At 38.7% G+C, this 20,726-nt stretch overlaps 2 protein-coding genes across 4 annotated transcripts in view; both read left to right on the top strand.

The window, feature by feature from the left end:
- Window positions 1–20,726, top strand: part of LOC144634244 (uncharacterized) — a 132,154-nt gene that overhangs the window by 56,412 nt on the left and 55,016 nt on the right. The window lies entirely within an intron of this gene.
- On the top strand, window positions 120–17,082 carry LOC144634173 (tectonin beta-propeller repeat-containing protein 2-like). Of its 3 annotated transcripts, none has more exons than XM_078493067.1 (11): window positions 120–270; window positions 5,401–5,705; window positions 6,377–6,499; window positions 7,021–7,152; window positions 7,679–7,836; window positions 8,598–9,186; window positions 10,459–10,630; window positions 12,085–13,385; window positions 14,137–14,296; window positions 14,873–14,923; window positions 15,345–17,082. In XM_078493067.1, the coding sequence occupies exons 1-11, from the start codon at window positions 255–257 to the stop codon at window positions 16,532–16,534; spliced, it is 4,197 nt and encodes a 1,398-aa protein (XP_078349193.1). In that variant the 5' UTR covers window positions 120–254; the 3' UTR covers window positions 16,535–17,082. The 3 variants fall into 3 exon arrangements, with proteins under 3 accessions (XP_078349193.1, XP_078349192.1, XP_078349191.1); XM_078493066.1 differs by having other exon boundaries at window positions 12,079–13,385; XM_078493065.1 differs by having other exon boundaries at window positions 10,459–10,642.

Genomic DNA, 20,726 nt, shown 5'->3' with positions numbered 1-20,726 from the left:
AAACTGGCGCGCGCAGCACTGGATGATAATTCCGAGCTACCGAGAGAGACTGGGACTCAGTAGAGAGAACGCTTTCAGTCTCGCCGCGGGCTCACGAACTATTTGTAAACATGGCGCCTGGGAAGACGAAATCGTAAATGGGCACGCATTTGCAATTACCTTTTTAGGCTAAAATGACGGACTTTGATTCTCACATGTTGGCTGAAATGGTTTCTTGAAATGCTGCGTAAAATGGGATAGCCTGGATTGTAGGAATGGAGAAAACACAAGGTGAGTGGCAAGAGTATTTTTGGGGAGTGTTCAAATTATGTTCTGGAAGGCAATGAATAATATCTTCATTTTTTCGCCATTGGCTTTCAGTTTCTATAGTTTTATTTGTTCTCTCTCATCTCATGACTCACTGCCAATCATAAAATGACCATACTGAATTATTTGATATCCAGTTTTTGCATTGGCAGTAACTTGGTGTACTTATCACTTATAATAAGCTTACATTGTAATGTAAAATAAAAAAAGAAAATAATAAAGTCTACAATTTGTGGACAGATTTTAAAAGCTACCAGGCAATCTTCTCTACCGTGAGGTCGAGGAGTTGAAATCAGAACTAGAAAGTAGGATTAAATTCTATTTGAAGTAGCACACTAACAACTCAGTGTGCCTCTGTATTTTATAGCTCCTTAATTGTCCTACTAAGCTCTAACCTTGGCTGATGGATAATGTGGAAATGAATGCAATACCAAATCCTTTAGCTTGAGACCGCTGACTCTTGTTTCTTCATTATGGTCAAATGCCCGACCTGGCAGACGAAGTCTTGCGTCAAATTCCCAGGTATACGGAGCTTACCTCAATTCAAATGCCTAGGGTATGCGCTGGAGGAGGGGGGGGGGGTGGGCAGTTTTGGATTGGACTGGTACATTACTATTGCAAAAATTTGAGAGCTGAATTTCGCGATTGCAAAAAAAAATAAGAGGAGAAGTGTACTAAATTTCGCAATTTTGTCGGACTGTTTTATGGATCAGTTGTCAAAGACTAGAATCAACCACCGGAAATACACAAAGGTCTGGCTTAATGTAACTACAAGGAGCCATCAAACGGAAACTTTAGTGAATGTACTAATTAAAAGGTTTTGAACTAATTTAGAATCTTGAAAAAGTAATCAGAGGAAGGGTGCTAGTCGAAAACAAGACAGAAAGATATCTTTAAAGGTAGATAGTTGCAGTTCCAAACATGTACAGTTCTTACTAATTTTCGCAAGTACTAATTTTCGCGATTTTCATGATTTCAAAATACATGTAAATTTAATATGCGCAAAATTTAAAAACGCGACAATTAATACTGTATTAACTATCAAAACAATAAGACAGGCCTTCTGACAGGGTGCGCGGGTGCGGGACCGCACAATTCGGTCAAAGCCGCACAATCCCGCACAATTTCTGAAAATCCGCGAAATCCCGCACAATATGGAAAGATTTTGTTAAAAATCTAATTAAATCGGTATTCCCATTGATTGACAAGATTTAAAGAAGCTTTTAAGGCTATATTTAGGCTATTTACCTCGCAAAACAATCGAGAAATGCACCGCTTTTGGCGACTGAACAGCTCGAGCGGATATAAAAACAACAAGGCATTTACATAGCTCTGGCAAGCCTGGGCACTAGTCTCTCGTCTCAGTCTAATCTTATTTTTCATTGGCGATTTGCGGCATTATTGTTTTGCAAATGACGAATCAGATACTCTGTTTAACAGCACCACATGGCTTTGTGAGAATGCTTTGTGATTCAAAGTGAAAAAAATATATTCCTTTCCCATTGATCGCTGCCCAATCACACAGAGGTTTGACAAAATATTTACGTGAGTTATAGATCGATAAAAAGAACACAGTCAGATCAGATCTTTGCATTCCGTGACAAACTTCGAGTGTTTGGCAAAAATGTAGTGAATGCAAATATTTTCTTGTTGGCGCGATAGCTTTTGAAGATAACGCAGTGTGTCGCCGTGTTTCCTAATTGTGTTGCCATATGATGTTTCCTTCCAAAACAAAATATCGCTTTTCTCTCTAACGTGTTTGTTTCCTCGCTCAGTTTTAAATATATACATATACATTTGAACCGATAGCAAAGACGAAACACCGAAGAAATTTACCGCCGCACTGACATGTCTACCAATTTGTCGGAACTTGATATTTTCGCAAAGGCAAACGCACTGATTTGCGAATTGACAAACAAAAGCACTGCAACTTTGGGCGACAGAAAATCATTAACTTTTTGTCAAGAAACGGGTTTATTTTTGTTATTCAAGTGAAGGACGTTTTTATTCAGGAAATACAAATTTCACGCTCTTATTTCTAAGTTTAAATTTAAAATGTTATCTAATTAAATTAAGCTGCATGCAATTGAATTTGCATTTGTCTCAGTGTTGTGGTTTTTGCAACAATTACAGGCATGAAGGGTTTTAAACCTTAACGAGAAAATATTCGCTCTACATATCAAAGAAAATACAAAAACGTTGGGATTTTTCATAAAGTAGCTTGTTATGATCGAAACATTTTATTTCAAGGCAGAATTATGCCCAGGAATTACGGTTTTGAATTAAATTAGTCGATCGTGTCACGCAACATGATTTTGTTGATACAAACTTTGGCCAAAATTGTAGCAAAATGGCAATTTGGTTGATGTTTAATAAGCAAGCTAATAGGAAAATAGTTGCACTTTTCATTGAACCAGAATTTCCTCCATGTCAGGTTTTTTTGGGGGCCTGGTGATCGAATATTTGTTATTTTACACGATTGCGCAATCCCGCACAATTCCCGCACAATCGCCGGTTTTTACTGCACAATTTGCCTCCCAAAACCCGCACAATTTTCTTTTTTTTCCCGCACCCTGTCAGAAGGCCTGATAAGAAAAATTCATTGTTTGGAACTGCAACTATCTACCCTTTAAAATATTTTTTTGGCTTTTTTTTACTAGCACCCTTCCTCTGATTCTTGTTTTCTTCAACTTATAAATCGTCTAAAACCTCTTTAGTGCAGTCACCAAAGTTTGGAACGTTTGCAGGGTCCAACTTTGCATATTTCTTTTTGCATATTTGCATATAATTTGCATAAAAACACTGACAAAATCGCGAAATTTAATACACTTTTGATCTAATTTTTCTTGCAATCGCAAAAATTATACTCGCGAAATTTGGCTGCAGAGTTTTCACGAAATTAAGTTTGCACGAAAATTAGTAACAAAAGAATAATTAAAGGTAAAATTTTTATTATTTCGCGTGTTTAAATTTCGTTCAATGCGTTTTTTTTTGCGCGTACATATAATAAATTTCATGATTATTTTGAAATCGAGATAAATCGCAAAAATTAGTACTCACGCAAATTAGTTAGAATAAGGAACGAAAACTCTGCCCATATCAGAGGGTATCACTTTTTGAATAACATGTAATAAAGGCTAAAATTTGTTATTTAAATGTTTAAGGTTACACAATACCTTCGCAGGTGCCCTTTGGAAAAAAAATTGTAAACTACCACAAACTATATATTAATACTTACATGTAGTCAGAAAAGTAAAGAACTGTAGAATTGAAAGAAAAATATCCGGGAAGAGGCTGTTTCGCGCAAAAATGTCACCTGGACGTTAACACGCCATGAGGATTATGACAGCTAACTTTGTTTATTATTGTATAACTTTTATTCTAAACACCTTTCTTTCAAAAATTAATTACTCGCATGCGTTTTAAGATTTTACTCTCATTTTTGGGAAAATGTTAGATTCATAACTTAAAGCTTTGATTTCGGTCCAAAAAAAATTTTTCGACAAAAGTAGCCCTCTGAAGGTATTGTGTAACCTTAAAACAAATACTTATGTTTTCGACCATGCGGTCATCATTTATAAGTGGTAGTGGTGGAATTTGCATGCAGCCTGGTTTTGCTTGATTTACCGTTAGGTTATTTCGGAATCCATATTATTTCCTTGTTAGCAATAGTAAAATAACTAAAATTTTAAAAAGCATGAAAACAGCTCCTGAAAGACATTTGTTAGCATTGACTCATGCAATTTTCAGTTTATTAGGGGGGGGGGGGGGGGGGGGGGGGGGGGATAAAAAAAAAAAAAAATAAAAAAAAAAAAAAAAAATAAAAAAAAAAAAAAAAAAAAAAAAAAAAAAAAAAAAAAAAAAAAAAGAGGGGGGGGGGGGGGGAAAAAAAAAAAAAAAAAAAAAGAAAGACTAATATAAAAGGGGGGGGGGGGGGGTAAAAAAAATTTTTATATTTACAAAAAATTTTTTCCCCCCCCCCCTAAAAAAAAAAAGACCGGTCCCTTAGGAATTTAAAATCTAGGGTTATAATGTTACATGTATTAAAATACCCCAGCTACAAATACAAAAAAAAAAAAGAAATGTATACGTCAACTTTTTGTTTTATTAGTAACGGTCTAAAGCTCACACTGTGAGTAATTACTGTCCAGACAGTACCAGACAGTACCTGTCACTTTGTAACATCTTAACTGTTTATCGTTTTCTATTATAAATTTACTTTGTATTCATTAAGATAATTTTTTGTATTTGTAGCTTGCAGTATATCTGAAAATTTTTCAAAAGTTGTTTTTCGTGGGGTTTTTTTTTAAAGAAAGTTTTACAGCACAAGCAGTAAAAGGCAGTTAATGGAGCATGACATGCAAATCTCTTATCAGTTTTTTATTATTTTGATTCTTTTATTATTTATTATTTACTGTATTCAACTATGTTAGTACATAATTTTATTAGGCAACAAATTTACATGATGTCTTTGTTTTTCTGCTGGGTCTAGTTGAGACCCTTGAACTAGCTTATTGCCTCACATATTGCACAAGACTGTCTAGTCTTGTCACAGCATGATCTGCAAGATGGCAGTTTTGTATTGCTTACACCATAGCCATGTCTAGCTATAAAAGCATTATGATTCAATGTAAAAGCACTTCACTTCAATGGTGTGCTATACATGTATCAGTATGCACTGGAGATAAGTGAGGCTTTATTAGGTCACTGTATTTGAGGGCACATATAACATTGGCCTGCTAATACTCTTGTCTGTTTCCAGTGGGGGGTAGTGCTGAAGATAAGTGAGGCTTTAAAGGTCACGCAACTCAAAGTTGCTTCTCATGCCAGCTGCAGGGATGTGTTCCCCCACATTATGCCGAACATGTGTGTGTCTTTTCTCTATTTGTTCAATTAATATGGGCTGCAATTATTTTATAATTATTTTTTTAATTATTTGGTTTTAAATGAAATATCAAAACAAGCTGTCAGGGTACACAATTACTAAACAGGGACATTAATAGTTATTTCACATTACCTAATTCATTTCCTTTCATAATTATTATTCCATTATTGCTCAAATGTTAAAGAAAGGTTCCAATATTCTTTTTACAGATTTCCTTATTGGAAGAGACACTGTTTTGGCAGAATTAGAGCCTCTGAGTGACCTCCTAGGCTCTCTGCCACACAAGGTACAGTTTGGACCCAAAAACTTAATGGGCCATGTATGGGAAAGAACCAGAGAACATGGAGTAAAGAATCTATTTCACACATTGAGAGAAAGGACCCAGGACAAATCCTTGACAATCGAATACACCTGCCTGGATGTGTCATTTGATGCTATTGTGCTTGGGACAAATTTAGGAATCATTTTCCTGTATGATCGGACTTGTAAGAGACTGTCAAGGCTGCCATCAGAGGTTTGTTCCACATTTTTTTTTTTTTTTGACAGTTTAAACTTGATATTAATTGATCAGGATATTATTGTTTTTGCTGACAGTCTTTAAATATACATCTGGGGAGTTTTTTTTGTTTTGATTTTAAGTTACCTATTTATAGGAATATAACAAAACATTTTAAAATTAACAACGCGAACAAAATTAATGCGAATCTTCGAAAAGTTATGTTTACATGCATTTACACACTGTAATTAACATGAAATTTCTGTGTGATACACGCTAATTTGATGCTTTATGCAAAATGCGCTTTTCACGAGACAAACAACATCCAACAACAGAATACCAGTAAATAGAAAGACAGAAACTTGATGGATGTTTAGCACAAGAAAGGAGGAGTGAGGCAGAGTTGTTTTGCATTTATACCCTTGAATATAGCAAATTTTACGAAACTAAAAACATTTTAAAATCAATATCGAATGACGATGTGTCGACTGACTTTGACGGAGAGGTAGATTACATGTAACGTTGCTGGAAATAAAGGTGTCTCAAAATAACAATGCTGTAAAATAGTGTGAGTGGTACATAAAATTAAACGTGAATTTTTGAAATTCGCGTTAATAACATGCATCGTTAATTTCCTATTGTAATAAGGTAACTGTGTTTTTTATTGTTTTTTTATTATGATTCTTCAGGTCACTCATGAACAAGCTAAGTGTATACGGCTTTTACCTGCTCACAGTTACACAGCTGTAGGCTTCAATAGTGGTTTGATTACCATCTTTACCTTTGTGCTGGCATCACAAGGATTTGGCAAGGTACTGGGTTGAATAATTCTCCATGACCAGCTAATAAAATTAATCATTTAATAGATGAATATGGTTTTTTTTTCTCTTCAGATCAATTTTTATTACCTGTTACAGCAAGGTGCCCAAAAGTGAGACCTACCGGTATTTTAATTAATTCACATTCTTTCATGTAATCATTATCCAATCAGAAGCTGAGGACAGCTTCCAGTTGACTCCTGAATGTGAATAAATTAAAAGTGTTCACACTTTTGGGCTCCTTGCTGTAAAAATAAATGTTCTAATCAATTACATAGTACCGGTATTAAAAATTTAAAGAAGTTTTTGTATGAACATTACGGGAGGCGCTTCTAAACAGTCATGTATTTTTTTTAAAGTTTGTTATACTTTAATACTAGTAAGAGTGCCAGACAGCTCTGACTATATATACATGTACTTAGCAATTACAGCCCTTCCAGTTGCACAAGAAAACACTGTGTAACTAGTGGTAATTAAAGTAAAATAAAGATACATAATTTATTTGTCTTTCACAGCCTCAGCACATGCATATCAGTGGAGCACATAACAGTCCAGTGACCTGCCTGGAGTGGTCTCCTGATGGTGAACTGCTCTACAGTGGGGATGTGTTGGGCACAGTTTACGTCACCGTTATAAAGTTCCAAGAGGTAGTGAATTTAAATTGCAGTCAACTTCCTGTAATAATGGACACCTTCTGGACCACGATTTGGTGTCTATAGCAGTAAATTAATAGAAGAAGGGCACAATAGCAAAAGCTATTTTCAGTAATTCCTATTCGCCAGAACTTTAACTTCTGGAGATCCATAATAACAGGGTGTCCTGAGCGAGGTGTTCGCAAGGCGAGAGTTGACTGCTCAGTACAGAAATGAGTACTAAGACTGGTGAGAAACTTGAGTAAATAATAGTAGTTGGCACATTTGATTGTAGATCCACATTCCTTTGGAATTGAACTGTTGTCATTGTTCTTGTGTTTTTAATAATTATCAAACACTTTCTTCCTGATGGTGCTCAGGGGATTCACCTTAAAAGGTTTTTTTTAGATGTTTAGCAGTTGGGCATCATATGCACCTGAGCCAAGTATAAGCAAGGCCCTTCTCTCTTTGGTAAACTTAAGTCAGTTGATTTGTATTAAAGTTACAGGTGAAAGTTCATTTTTTTTTTTTTTACTTTAAGGGGCTGACCCAGACAGCCATGATGTTGCAAGAGACATCTCCAGTTGTTCAGCTGTCTTATTCATGGGAAGCTCTGTTGATTTCCTCCGAGAAAAGAACTATTCTCTGGGACTTTCATAATGAGAAAGTTACTCAAGTTGGACAGAAGGAAAGGAAAAGGTGATTATTGCATTGAAAAATAGATTGGCAGTGAATAGTGTAGTATAATGTATAAAATTTAAACTTACCATTACGACAGTCTCGTATACTGTACCTGTGCATACTGTACCAAGTGCGTAGGCTCTATGCAGAGCTCGGTCAGGTGAAAATCATAACAAAATGGTTCAAGTGAGTGAAGTGGAACAAACTGTATACCAGAAAGGGATAAAGACATTGATCTTAATTGAGAGTTAATTTCAGGGATGTCGCTAAGGGCCGGCTGCCGGCTAATTTAACCGGCTGAAATAGAACTTAAATCCGGCTGAAATTTCACATGAAAACAAAGGCTTGGGTAAACTTTTAAAGCTGCCAAGGCCAGAAAAGCCAGCTGGGCTTGTTGATGAGCCGGCTTATTGTTTTCTTAGCTACATCCCTAAAAAGGTTTTTATGGCATTTTGAAAGTTGAGTAATTAAAAGGATTTGACATGTTGAATGGCAAAATCCCTAAGACATTAGTGATCTCTTTCTCATTACATTGCGCTCTCTTTAGGCAAGGCCATATCACAGTTTACATGTATTGCAAAGGGCTTATTCAATATCGACTGTCGCACCTTCAGTTAGACTAAGTGTAAAGAATACCTGTATCAAATAGTAAACTTGACGAATTAAGTTCACCTGTCATTTTCACGTTATATTATTTTGTTTAGAAGAAATTAGCTATTGATCATTTTTGGGTCTGAAATAGTCAATTAATTTTTTTATTTTGTAATCTTGTTCTTTAGTCCTGGGCAATTTGGTGCCTTGTTTTACCCACCAACAAGAGGGACATCAGAAGACAAATTGAAAAAGTCACCAGACATTTACACCTCTCGGCCGGGCCTTCGCTTATGGACTGCTGATATCAATGGCAAGGTCTCTGCTACGCTCATGTACAAGGGCTTGACCAATGAAAATCCACCGGGTATTACGATACTGAACCCCCCTCCACCTTGTTTAACAAGTCTTCCCACGGACTACCAAGCACAGTTCGGCCCTCTGAGACTCTACCATGGACAGTTCTTTGTTACCTGGGATGTCTCCCGCCTGTGGGTTCTCGACACGTCTCCCTGCGCCTTAGTTGGTTACCATGACAACATGGGCGACATTGTGGACGTCAGCACGTCTGGCCATGAGATCTATATTTTGCAGAGGGGAGGGGAGAGGCTGTTGATGAAGTTGTCTTTGATTCCTAAACTAGCCAATCCTCTGTTGGATGTTGTTGCACTTCTGGAGCGCAGCTACAAGAGTGACGAAGAGGATAATGCCAAGCAACATGAACCAACTGTTGGCAAAAATAGGGAGGCCAAGCCAGAAGCAGAAACCACCAAAAAGGTTTGCACTTAGCTGAAAATTTGAAACCCTTTTTTTTGTTTTCCCGAAACAAAATTTCCTTCTTTAACAGATTCTCGGTGTGCCCACAAAGGTGAAAAAGTTTAGAGTGTTTCACAACAGTGTTTTGACAGCAATGTTTCCTCGTTTGTGTGTTATGTTTGTGCTTGTTGCCTCGTCTTTGCGTGAACCAGGGATGTTAAACGTTGCGTGTAGGAGATGCTTTTAATAACGACAACATAACAATGCCAGATGACGCGTTTTGGGGCCTTTACTTGAATTATAACATAGCAAATGGTACCGGTAGTTCGTATTTATTCCTAATCGTACCTTTTTGGTACGCTTCGGCGGCATATCAGGCGAGTTTAGTCGAGCCATGGTTCGTATTTTGGCGAGACGCAGTCGAGCCAAAATACCCATGGCGAGACCAAACGAGCCTGATATGCCGCCAAAGCGTACCAAAAAGGTGCGATTAGGTATTTACCGTACCCAAATTCAGCCAAACATCCGGTGATATTATTCGCTCTGTTGAAGCCATGCTTGCCAGGTACGTAGTTTTAAATGTATTGACCTGCTTGTATTGATACTTTTTTTGGTCTTCAACACTTCAAGTTCTCTTCTCACATTGTTTTACTCGTTCGTTTGGAGTTTCATTCTCTACATTTTCAAAATCCAAATTTAGCGAAAAATTTGGAAACTCCGACTCCATTGTTTTAGTCTGAATGTTTCAGTACTCGTCGGCAAGCATCGCGCAATTGGCGAGCGCGCTCAATTTTAGTTTTGGCGGGAAAGTTTTTCTCTTTTTTACGACAGCTAAACACAGCTAAATTTAATTTACGAAGTTCTGTTTTATTGGTAAAACCTCTTTTCAAATCATCGTACAGTAACACTACTTTACTTTAAAGTGACCATGATATGGTGGCATATCAGGTCAGTGACTTGATATCATACGATATCAGGACAGTAGATCGCGCTTCTGATTGGCTACTTGCGAATTTGGGTACGGTAAAGTGTGATATCGTCTGGATGAGACTAGTTCTACATAGAAATGTTGTTGGTAACTGCCTTTTTGGAAGCTGAACGGAATTCATCTTCACTGAGTGAAACGTTGTTTGTCAGTCGATTATTTTATAAGTCTGGTTCGTTGACACTGATTGGTCAGTTTTGTCGTGTTATTAGCTGGAAGGCTGTAAACGAGTGGAAAGAAAAAGGCGGTTACGTTTAGTAGTCTATGAGAGGGGATCCAATCTCATTTTATTTTACTTTTTTTTTCAGGAAAAGACCAGTGAGCCTGCCCCGAGTGAGACAACTGACTCTTCCATAACAGTCAACACAGGAACTGTCAATGAATCTGACCCATTCAAGAAGTACCAGGAGATAAGGCATCAAGATTTTGGGGAGATTGTGTTCCGAAAAACCAAGAAATCAAAAAAGAAAGCTAACAAAGGTAGGTTTATCAGTCGAGTTTAATTCAAGTCAGTTCAAGTAACGGAGGGGTGTGTGTGTGTGTGTGTGTGTGTGTGGGGGGGGGGGGGGTTATAGGGGTGTAGGGTGGCCGAGTGGTTAGGGCGCTTTCACCTTCTAATCTGGAGTTCCTGGGATGAAGCCTTCCTGTCAGTGGTGACCACAAATCGGATTCCATTCTCGGTAGTCACGCCATCAACTTCTCGGCAACGTTTTGTAGATAAACCAACTACAGTCTGACCTCTATTAAGCGGCCACCCTCAGGACGTTAAAAAGTGGCCGCTTAAAGGGACTATGTCACGGCTAAGTTAATCTTATGTTGTTAAATTTTGCCAAATATTTGCTATGAAACTAAATGTTTGCAAAGAAATTAATTATTTGATACTAAATGACAAAACCATAGCTTCCTTGCAGCTAAATGTGTCTCCCGGGCGTCATAAATTAAAGTTACAAGCAGACAAGATTAACTTTGAAAACTGTTCCGCCGGACACGGCGTGACACGGTCCCTTTAATAGAGGTTTGCGGCTTAATAAAGGTACAATATAAATGGGTTAGGAATGGCAGTAACTTGGCAAAATTTTATCTACTCTATATATTAAAATGCTTTTACAAAGTGAACATTTATAAAGATAAATGCGAAATACATTGTAACAAAACATCGAGTGCATTTCCCGCCCATGCATAGTTCGAGCTCTAACATAGAGGGCATGTAGTTGAAATGTACAGTTTTTCCTTGGGGTGATAATGTACAGTAAAATATGCAAAAAATCGTTGACAAGTTTCTTAGGCCTTTTTGCGTCAACAGTTAGTATGTGAAAAAAAAATTAGCTCAAGATATTTCACGGACGATAAATATCATCTGTCACCATTTTGCTTGAAAAGAGAATTTGCTGGCCGCTTAATGGAGGTAAAAAACCATATAAATAATACTCTTGCGGCAGCAAAAAGGTGGTCGTGGCCGCTTAATAGAGGTGGCCGTTGAATAGAGGTATTAAATACAGCAGTTTACTGACAAATAAATCGGGACTTTTAAAATTGGCCGCTAATGGAGGGTGGCCGCTTAGTAGGTGGCCGCTTAATAGAGGTTGGACTGTAGTCAGATTTTTGCCAGTTAGGATTCTTGCGTATTTCATGGGCCACAACATAATCTGCTGACGTCACTATTATAAGCTATCATTACTTAGTTTTGTGCTTTTTGTGTAATATAATAATTACAATACTTCGGTTTGATTAGATCAAAACTGATGCTTTTCCTCATTCTCTTTACGTCGATTATTAATTTGTCTACCCGCGTAACTTTGAAAGGTATCAAATACAAATTCTAGCTTAAGACTTTTATAACATTTCGGTCGTGACGTTTTCCTTCGAGAAGTTTCACTCTAGACTCTTAATTCCATTTTCTTTCTTGATCATCCAAGATATTTTTCCAGTTGCAGATACTGCACACAAGTCGGCGTCAGAGTTGCAAGATGATACGAAAGATCAACTAGCCACAAGTGATGCGCCAAGCGAACTCCCTGATATTTCTGATCCCTCGTCAAAAAGACTTTCCGACATCTCTTCCGATTTCGACTCTGCTGACCGAAGCAGAACATCTTCTGGACATAACCTGGACTCAGAGGGGGAGGGAGAGGAGGCTTCTTCGCAGCCTCATTTGATGGTTGTTCACGTTACTCCAGAAGGCACGCAGGAAAAACACGGGGTCCACCATGACGTCAGTTGTGCCACATGTGTGACACATGAAAATTCGAGTAAACAAGAACAAAGCGTGACTTCTCCGGACGGTTGCGCGACTTGCGTGACGGAGGCAGAATTCGGTAATTCTCCAGAACGTCACGCAACGTTGGATAAGACCGACGGACTAAGTGTATTGCCCGTTTCTACCAATGTGTCTGAGGACACGTTATCAGCTGACAACAGTTTGTGTATGGATTCTGTGTCTCTCTCGACAAGTACGTTAATGGAAGACGACCTTAGCGTAGACGATGTGACGCTCGGCCCGGATGAGTCACACACATCCGACTACTTGCCAGATATTTACTCCAACACACCGGTAAACATCTCCGACGCAACTTTCTCGGACGTTTCGGTTGAGAAATCGCATCGCTCTAAACACCGGCCCAGTAAGCTAACTGGACTTGGATCATCGTCATCCTCGAAAGCAAGTAGTGACGGCCCGACAGACTCCGAGGGCACTCCTCCTGTGTCCCTGGATTCGGAGGGTGCTGAAGAACTCAGCGATACTGCCTCGTGGCCCCGGACTCCCTCAAGAAGAACCATGAGCGACCTTGAGATAGTAAACCACGAGGATGTGCCTCCTCTTGAAGGGTCCTTTTCGTCCACCAGCTCCGGCTCCTCTCTACCAAGGTCCCCTGGTTCCACCAAGCAAGGCCTACGTCTACTCGCGGACAGTTGGGCAGATTATTCCCCACCGGGACAGGGGTACGTGCAGTTTGTGGCTGTTTCTGACACGCATATTTGGTGCGTGACAACTTACGATCACATCTATTACTGCCCTACTCATTTTTCTGTTGTCACATGGACTCAGCTCAGTGGCTCAGCGAGAATGATAGCTGTCAATAACACCGGTGACGTGATTTGGAGTATTGATCGTAAAAATTACGCGAACGCTCGGACTGGGATAAACGCCAATCATTTAACGGGGAAGAAATGGCAGCCAGTCGAAAAGGACATGCGTTACGTGGCTCTTGAGGGGACAGCGCTTTGGGGAATAAAGGTAAGTCATTGTTGAATGCTTGCTTAGATCTCAGCGCGATTTACATTTATAGCGAGATCTCTCTTACCCTCCCCCTCCCGCGAGTGGAGTTCTCTTTCTGCTCGCAGGGTAGATCTCTCAAGGCCGATATTTCGCGGAGGAGTCTATTTTATTACGTTTTGCAAATACTCGCTCTGAAACTTAATGTTAGCGACGAATATACTTCCGGCTACGTATCTAAATAACAAGCATAGCTTCATTACAAACAAATATGTCTCCCGGGCGTTAAAATTTAAAGTTACAAACAAACAAGATTAGCATCAAAATCTGTTTAGTCTAATACTCATGTAGCGATAATTTTTATAATTCACTCATTTTTGTGGTCATTTTCTTATGTCTAAATTTGGCTTAAATCGGTGACGCAGTCCCTTTAATTACTTTATTATTAACACTTTTAGCGTTTTCTTCTTACCGATATGAACTTGTATTTTGGCTCGGTACACATCAAACAAACAAATAATAATAATAATAAAAAACATTTTTATAGCGCCTATCCAGGTCTGCTCTAGGCGCTTTAACAAACAAACAAAAACAAACAAACAAACAAACAAACAAAAAAACCCGCCTTCACTTTCCATGGCACCATAAGTTGGCAATAGAATGTATTTATTCAACTTTGCAATTGGTTCAAAATATCAGTGAGACTTCAGTTAAAAATAAGAAATGAAACAATTTGTAACAATTACGTGACCTGCTTTCTTTTCTTTTTTAGTTGAATGGCGATGTTTTCGTGAGAACAGACGTTTCCAGGGATCGCCCAACAGGGAAGGGATGGCGGACTATACGAACGGACACTAGATTTATGCAGGTCTCATGTTTTAACGGGTTGGCTTGGTTTTTGGACAGGACAAACTGCATCCACGTGTACAAAGGTACCGTGAAGTGTAGCATTCGTATTCCTATACAAACTCTCCTCTCTGTTTTTTTCAAGTTTTCTTGTTTTTTTTTTTTTTTTTTTTCTTTATAAATAAAGGAGCTACATGATTCATGATTAATTCTACATGATTAATTTTTCACTTTCATCCCAAACCTTTTCTAATCTTAATCATCCGGACTGTTTATTTTCGGTTACTACTTCCTTAATATTTATGTCCTTCCGTCCGCCCGCTTTTTGTCATTTAGGTTGGCAGAAATTTGATTTTCCGATAAAGAAATGACCAAGCTTTTGTTCGGACCAAAACGTATTTGCCACAATAATCAACTGTTCGTAGTAAGGCGGGGTTGCACTGTCATGTTAGATCCTCGGGTATGAAACGCATAATACCGCCGCCACCTAACAGCGTTTTAAATGCGGGATGTTGACCGGTTTCAAGATGTCAGAGTGGCTACTTGCGAAGAAAACACACTTGCACCTCCATGTTTTTTGATACACCAAAAACTTGTAAACCGGCTTTAGCACTAGTGATTTTACAATTGCTGGCGCTTACGTTTTGCTTTAATTCTCGCAGATTCGAACTCTTCAAGGCCAGGAGAGAAAGAGAACTGGGAGACTCTTCCAGGTATGTTAAAAGTTCAAAGGAGTTTCATGTTAGGGAGCAGTGATCTCTGTCTAATAACTATCAAAATTACTTTCTTTATAAGCCTTTTTGGTATTTGGATTTTAACACTTATACCATCTCTCGCCGAACACCGTTCATTTGCACTGTTCTGAGAGAACAAATTTTACTTTGTGGGCCTAAGTAGAGAGAGGCGCTGTACCATTTTAGATTTATGTACGAGGCCCTAATTATAATTGTCAGCAACAATCAATCAATAAAATTTATTTAATCTCGGAGCTGACGGGGCTGTAATATAACATTTACGTGTGCTATAGCAAACGTATACGAATTGAAAAGGAAGGCAGGTGAACGTTGTTGTTGTTGTTTATAGTTGAAAGCTACCTCAGTGGATTTTATTCTCAAGTGTTTTTTTTTCTTACAGATGTTTCTGCAAAGTGGATTTGCCTTGGAATTGAGGGAGTTGCGTGGATTGTGGATATGAAGGGTTCTCTTTGGTTTACTAACGTCACACGCGACAATCCAACTGGGGATACATGGTACCAGGTCTCTCTCGGTCAATATTTGATGCAAAACCGCAGCCTACTGGAGGCGCTATGGTCCTGGGTTCTACGCGGAGATGACGTCAAATTGTTAACGGCAAGTCCAAAAGCAGGAGTCTGGTTGCTAGGGAGTGGAGGCTCGATACAGGCTTCACACGGCCATTTATTGGGAACTCGCTGGGATCCTCTAACACCTCAAGGTGTCGCCCAGTCTGTGTTTTGGTCCTATCTGTCCGCAGGCTCATACAGAGGAGATACGGGTCACGTGTGGGCTCTACAACCAAATGGAGAGCTGATCTGTTTCCAGCCGGGAAGTCGCCCGGTTATTGTCGAGCCACCACATGGCAAAGTATTAAAACTTATCTCGGCGTCAGGCTCAAACCTGTGGGCCATCACGCACAACTTCAAAGTCGTGCAACGTTCGGGAATTTCCGATGCGTGTCCACAAGGCTTCGGCTGGGTGGATTTGATGCTTCGTCAATTCGGCGTCGGCAAGGTATACCACCTGAGCTGCGGTGCGCTCAGCACCTGGGCAGTGGATGACGCCGGGAATGTATTTCTACGGATAGGAAAGGAGGACTCCTCAGACCCAACAGTCACTCAGGTTTGGATCCCCGTTGATGGCAATCCCCTGCCGGGATGCCGTTTTGCTAAAGTAGCCGTAAGCCCCGCAGATCGCGTTGTGTGGGCGGTGGACGATCGGAACAATGTTTACGCTCGTCGTGATGTCACGCCAAGCTTTCCTATAGGTACCTCTTGGGAGGTAGTTCCAGGCACAGGAGTGCGTGACTTGGCTATCAGTGAACACATGGTTTGGGCCACTTGCCCTAACGGTGATATCGTTTGTCGGTACGGGGTCAGTGAAGATAACTGTCTGGGACACTACTGGAAGAAAGTCCCTGGGAATTTTGAGCTGATCTCAGTCACACCGGAGGATGAGCTTTGGGCCATCGATCCGAATGGACAGCTGTTTCAACGTAAAACGCAGCATTTTTATGGCACTCAGTCTCCGTTCAGGCCTCGGACATATAGTGCGTTGTTTTCTGGCGAGGAGGACTGGGAATTTATCTGATGTACATTTAATTTGAGGAATTGATACTAGCTTCCATGCTGTTTACGTTTACCTTTTTAAAGGAAAAATTAAGTCAAATTCAATTTATGAATTTTAGATTTTCTAGGGTATTAAAATATATAAAAATTGGGAACGAGAATTGAGTGGGGAACTGATGTTTCTTTCGTTTCTTTGATTACTAAGACTCTAAGAGTGCAAACAAATTGTTTGTGGATTCTAAAATTCCTGAAATAGAAAAGTAGATAATATATTAATCATGAAGGTTTTTAAAATTTTATCATGGAAATGTTGATTCATTCTCTAATAACCAGTAAGTACGTCTTTGAATTGTTTTACTGGTGGTGTAAGATTTAACGTTACATAAGTTGTATCTGCTTTTCAGCAGACAGGTTTTGTGTTCGATATGATTCAAATTGAATGGCTTATGGCAGGAACTTTTTTATTTGTGTGTTCTCTGTTTTCCTGTCTTACGTTTGTTTATTTTTAGATTCTTGTGGGATATTACGACTTGTAACAAATTCTCAAAAGTAATGTATTTTTGGAAATTTTTCATATATATGAATTGCAAATAAACCATGCAAACGAAACAGATATTTGTGGACAGAAAGCCAGAAGACAATCTAAGGCTTCAACACCGTTAGTGTTTTCTGCCTTTTCTTCCTTTTCTTCAACATAGTTGTGAAGATCTTTTTCACTTGCAAGGTTGTAGGAATAAGTCAGGCTACTCGCCTAGTGTGATAAGCTTATTCTAAAAAGTCTTTTTGCACCCATTGTTTTACCCGTTGCGGTAAATCTTTCGTGGACGCTTGGTTCTCTAATCAACGAAGACACCCCGGAACCGTAAATAAAAATAAGATAAATAAATAAATAAATAAATAAATAAATAAAGGCTCACAGTTTTGCCCGAATGTGCAGTTTCTTGTTTCTGCTTCCGTTCATGTGCTTTAAAAGGTGTCTCGATACCCCTTTTTTCCGGACTAACATAAAGGGGCTGCATGTTTCACGGATTTTAGTTAAATTTAGGCATGAAAAATGACCATCAAATTCGTTAAAACATAAAAATAACCTCTTAAGCGCCTGATTACATGGCGAATTTCCGGGCTGAAATTCCATCTCGGTGGCTTTTACATGGAGAATTTCAGCCCGGGTTGAACACTTTTAAAACTGAATAATTATCTTGGCCACCATTTTTGTTCTTTGAAAACCACCACTTCGCATCCCTAGGCTATATTTCAGCCCGGGCTGAAATTGAAAACGCGATTACATGAGGTTTTTCAGCCCGTTTGCCCGGGCTGAAACTTCCGACCCGGCTTCAAAAACCGGGCTGGAAATTTCACCCCGGGCTGTCATTCGGCCCGGGATGAAATTTTCTTCATGTAATCGCAGACGTGTTTTTAAGAAGATTTATTTTGGAAGCCGAGCTGAAATCTCAGCCCGGCAAACCGGGCTGAAATTCGCCATGTAATCAGGCCCTTTAAAACAGTGCAGAAACATTTCAATAACACAACAAATACAAAAGAAGGTACGGATGGCCAAAGGCGACGAAAATTGAAACAGATTGCGATACGCCGGGGGTTTTTGAAATATTGTTGGGCTGAACAGTTTTCAAAGTTAATCTTGTTTGCTTGTAACTTTAAATTATAACGCTCGGGAGACACAGTCTGGTTGCAGTGAAGCTATGGTTAGAAGTAATTTCTTTGCAAACATCAAGTTTCATGGCGAGTATTTGGCAAAACTTAATAAAATAAACTTATTTCAGTCGTGACACAGACGTCCCTTTAATTCTCGGAATCGCGATAAACAAAATCAAATCATTTTGGCGTATTTTGAAGCTGATGCGTCAACGCATTGTTTTTGTCTTGGTAAATTTACTTTAGTCATGCAAAAAGTACGATTTGAAATATTTTTGCGATTTATTCGAAGTCAAACAGATAATTTTTTTTTTGTTATTCTTGTGTATTTTCACAATTTTTTAAGATAATAGAATAAGCTTTTTATGTGAAATCAAGTTTTTCTGATATTGTGGTATTTTGTTTATCGTTGCCATGAAAATATCGATTTCTCTTAAATATATGTTGTTTCAAAAGTCAATCTAATACCAATACCTGGTATAAATTTTTTACATCAATCAGAGTCTGGGAAGACTGCGAAACGGTCAATTGATAGTGTTGGGTATAGTCCCAAAAAAACTGTATCGAGACACCTTTAGAGGTGTTTGAAGACCTTTCCTCTCCTTTTATGGGCACGAAAAAAGAAACACGATTTTAGAAACTGAATGATGTTAATAATTGAAAATGTTACTGAGGAAGTGAACATTATTTTTAGTGCAACCTATCATGTAATGCGGGAAGTTAGGCGCGTGGTCTCGGAGAGGCTTGGGTCAGCGGAAACCACAACTTTTCAATGCGTCTCGATGAACGTAAGGCCAAGTAAAAAAATACAAATGTTTCTCTTCCCCGCCCGCTTCATTTTTTTGGGCCGCCTCTCTTTTTTATTATTTTTTATTGAAAAAGTTGGAACGAACAAAAACCAACAAGCATTACTTTAACTTTGTACGTAGTTGAAAATTCTGTAAGACATGGCTTTTCAGTCTACGTTTTTATACGAACTCAAGCCAAAATTTTAAAGCCTTGGTACGCTATATATGTTCGTATTGGACAAGTCAATTACCTTTCAGGATTTTTTTTGCAAGTTCGCTTCTGGGAAATTTGTCGATGGAGGAACAAACATCGTTATTCGAACAAAACAGGTAAGGGATGCAACCAAAACAATAAATAAATGATAACAAAAAAAGGCACCCGCACGCTCTCTTTTTTTTTATAGAAATCCGGACGAGAACATTTGTTTTTTTTTTTTTTGCTAGGCTTAAACACATAGTTTTTGAAATATAACACCCGGCGCTCCAAAAATCGTAATACTCAGTAAGAAGTAAGATGGTGACTGTAATGTTACCATATTACCTTGGAAACCTTACACAGCCAATATAGCACATAGAACTCAGCCATGTTTTGCTAAATTCGTCGCTATACTGACAAAATTGTTCATGCATAAGTTTTGAAGTTTTTAAAACCTCTATGTGCGTGCGCTAAGAGTTATTAGTAAGTGTACCAGTCGACATCTTTTTCGGTACATGTGTATTAAGTGACTTATGTCCAGGTGGGTGCGAAATAGGTGAAAGAAGGACGGGTAAATTTAGGGAGACAAGCCCTTTTTTCGTTTTCGGTAAGTTCTGGCAAAATTCGCTTTTTTCACGATCCCATAATACACTTTGTTTACCCCTAAAATTTGTGCATAAGCATTGTTTTTAATTTCTCTGGGGACGATTTATACGTCATCAGTATATCCCAAGAGAAATTGAAAAAACAATGCTTATGCAAAAAATTTTGGGGGAATACAAGGTGTATTATGGGAACGGTGAAAACAGCGAATAGTGGATATTTAATATCACCCTTATTGCCCTGTCGAAAAATACTGTTAACTGACTTCGAAAGTTCCACGCCGCACGTTTCAATTTCAGATCTCGATCGTTATTGCTCTGACAAATTCAAATTTAGTCCAAAAACATATCGTTTGTTAGCTAGTTTCCTTTGTAACCAGTGTATATTTTTTTACCGTCATGAATTGTTTTGTAATTTTACACGGGGTACAAACAGACAAACATGTAGCTCGTTTGTTATAAGGCTTGCTGATTATTTTCAACTTAGATCTCAATCAAGTGTTAGTTCACATGGTTTAGAGTTGCATTCTATTAATTTTATCGAGTCGCTGTTGAGTCAAGAAGGTAAAATATTTGAGGGGTCTGTTTGGATCACAAAACGAGTTCGAAGTAACGATACTTAAAGGCAGACAAGAAGGCGAAGGATGGAAAGAATTCTAGGTAAGAAATCACGGATCTGATGAAAAGTTAAACCAATTTTTTGAGAGAGATAATGATCCTGAAGTTCTCGCCTCCAGCGTTCCAGTTTTTGTGTGAACATAGTCGATGCCACAGAAAACAAGGACGTGCACTGATCAAAAACTTAAAAAAGACGAAGGCCGCGATCATTAATTAATAAGCGACATGAACAGAAAAAAAAACACGATCAAAATCGTGCACGATGGGTTGTTGCTTTAAAAAAAACAGCGCTTATATCTTAAAATGGTGATCTGTTTTTCAAGGGGACCGCACAAATATAGTGAGGGGAATTAATAT

The sequence above is a fragment of the Oculina patagonica genome, chromosome 13 (assembly GCF_052425735.1).
Source record: "Oculina patagonica isolate OP01 chromosome 13, crgOcupat, whole genome shotgun sequence".
NCBI lineage: Eukaryota > Metazoa > Cnidaria > Anthozoa > Scleractinia > Oculinidae > Oculina > Oculina patagonica.
Note: the sequence above shows the minus strand (reverse complement) of the source record. Positions and strands in the feature narration are given on the sequence as shown.

What these genes read in the sequence shown, in the direction of transcription:
- LOC144634173 (XM_078493065.1), top strand. An exon ending in TGTCAAGGCTGCCATCAGAG is followed by an intron (nt 5,706 to 6,376) that starts GTTTGTTCCACA and finishes ATGATTCTTCAG; the next exon opens with GTCACTCATGAACAAGCTAA. An exon ending in CTGCATCCACGTGTACAAAG is followed by an intron (nt 14,297 to 14,872) that starts GTACCGTGAAGT and finishes TAATTCTCGCAG; the next exon opens with ATTCGAACTCTTCAAGGCCA.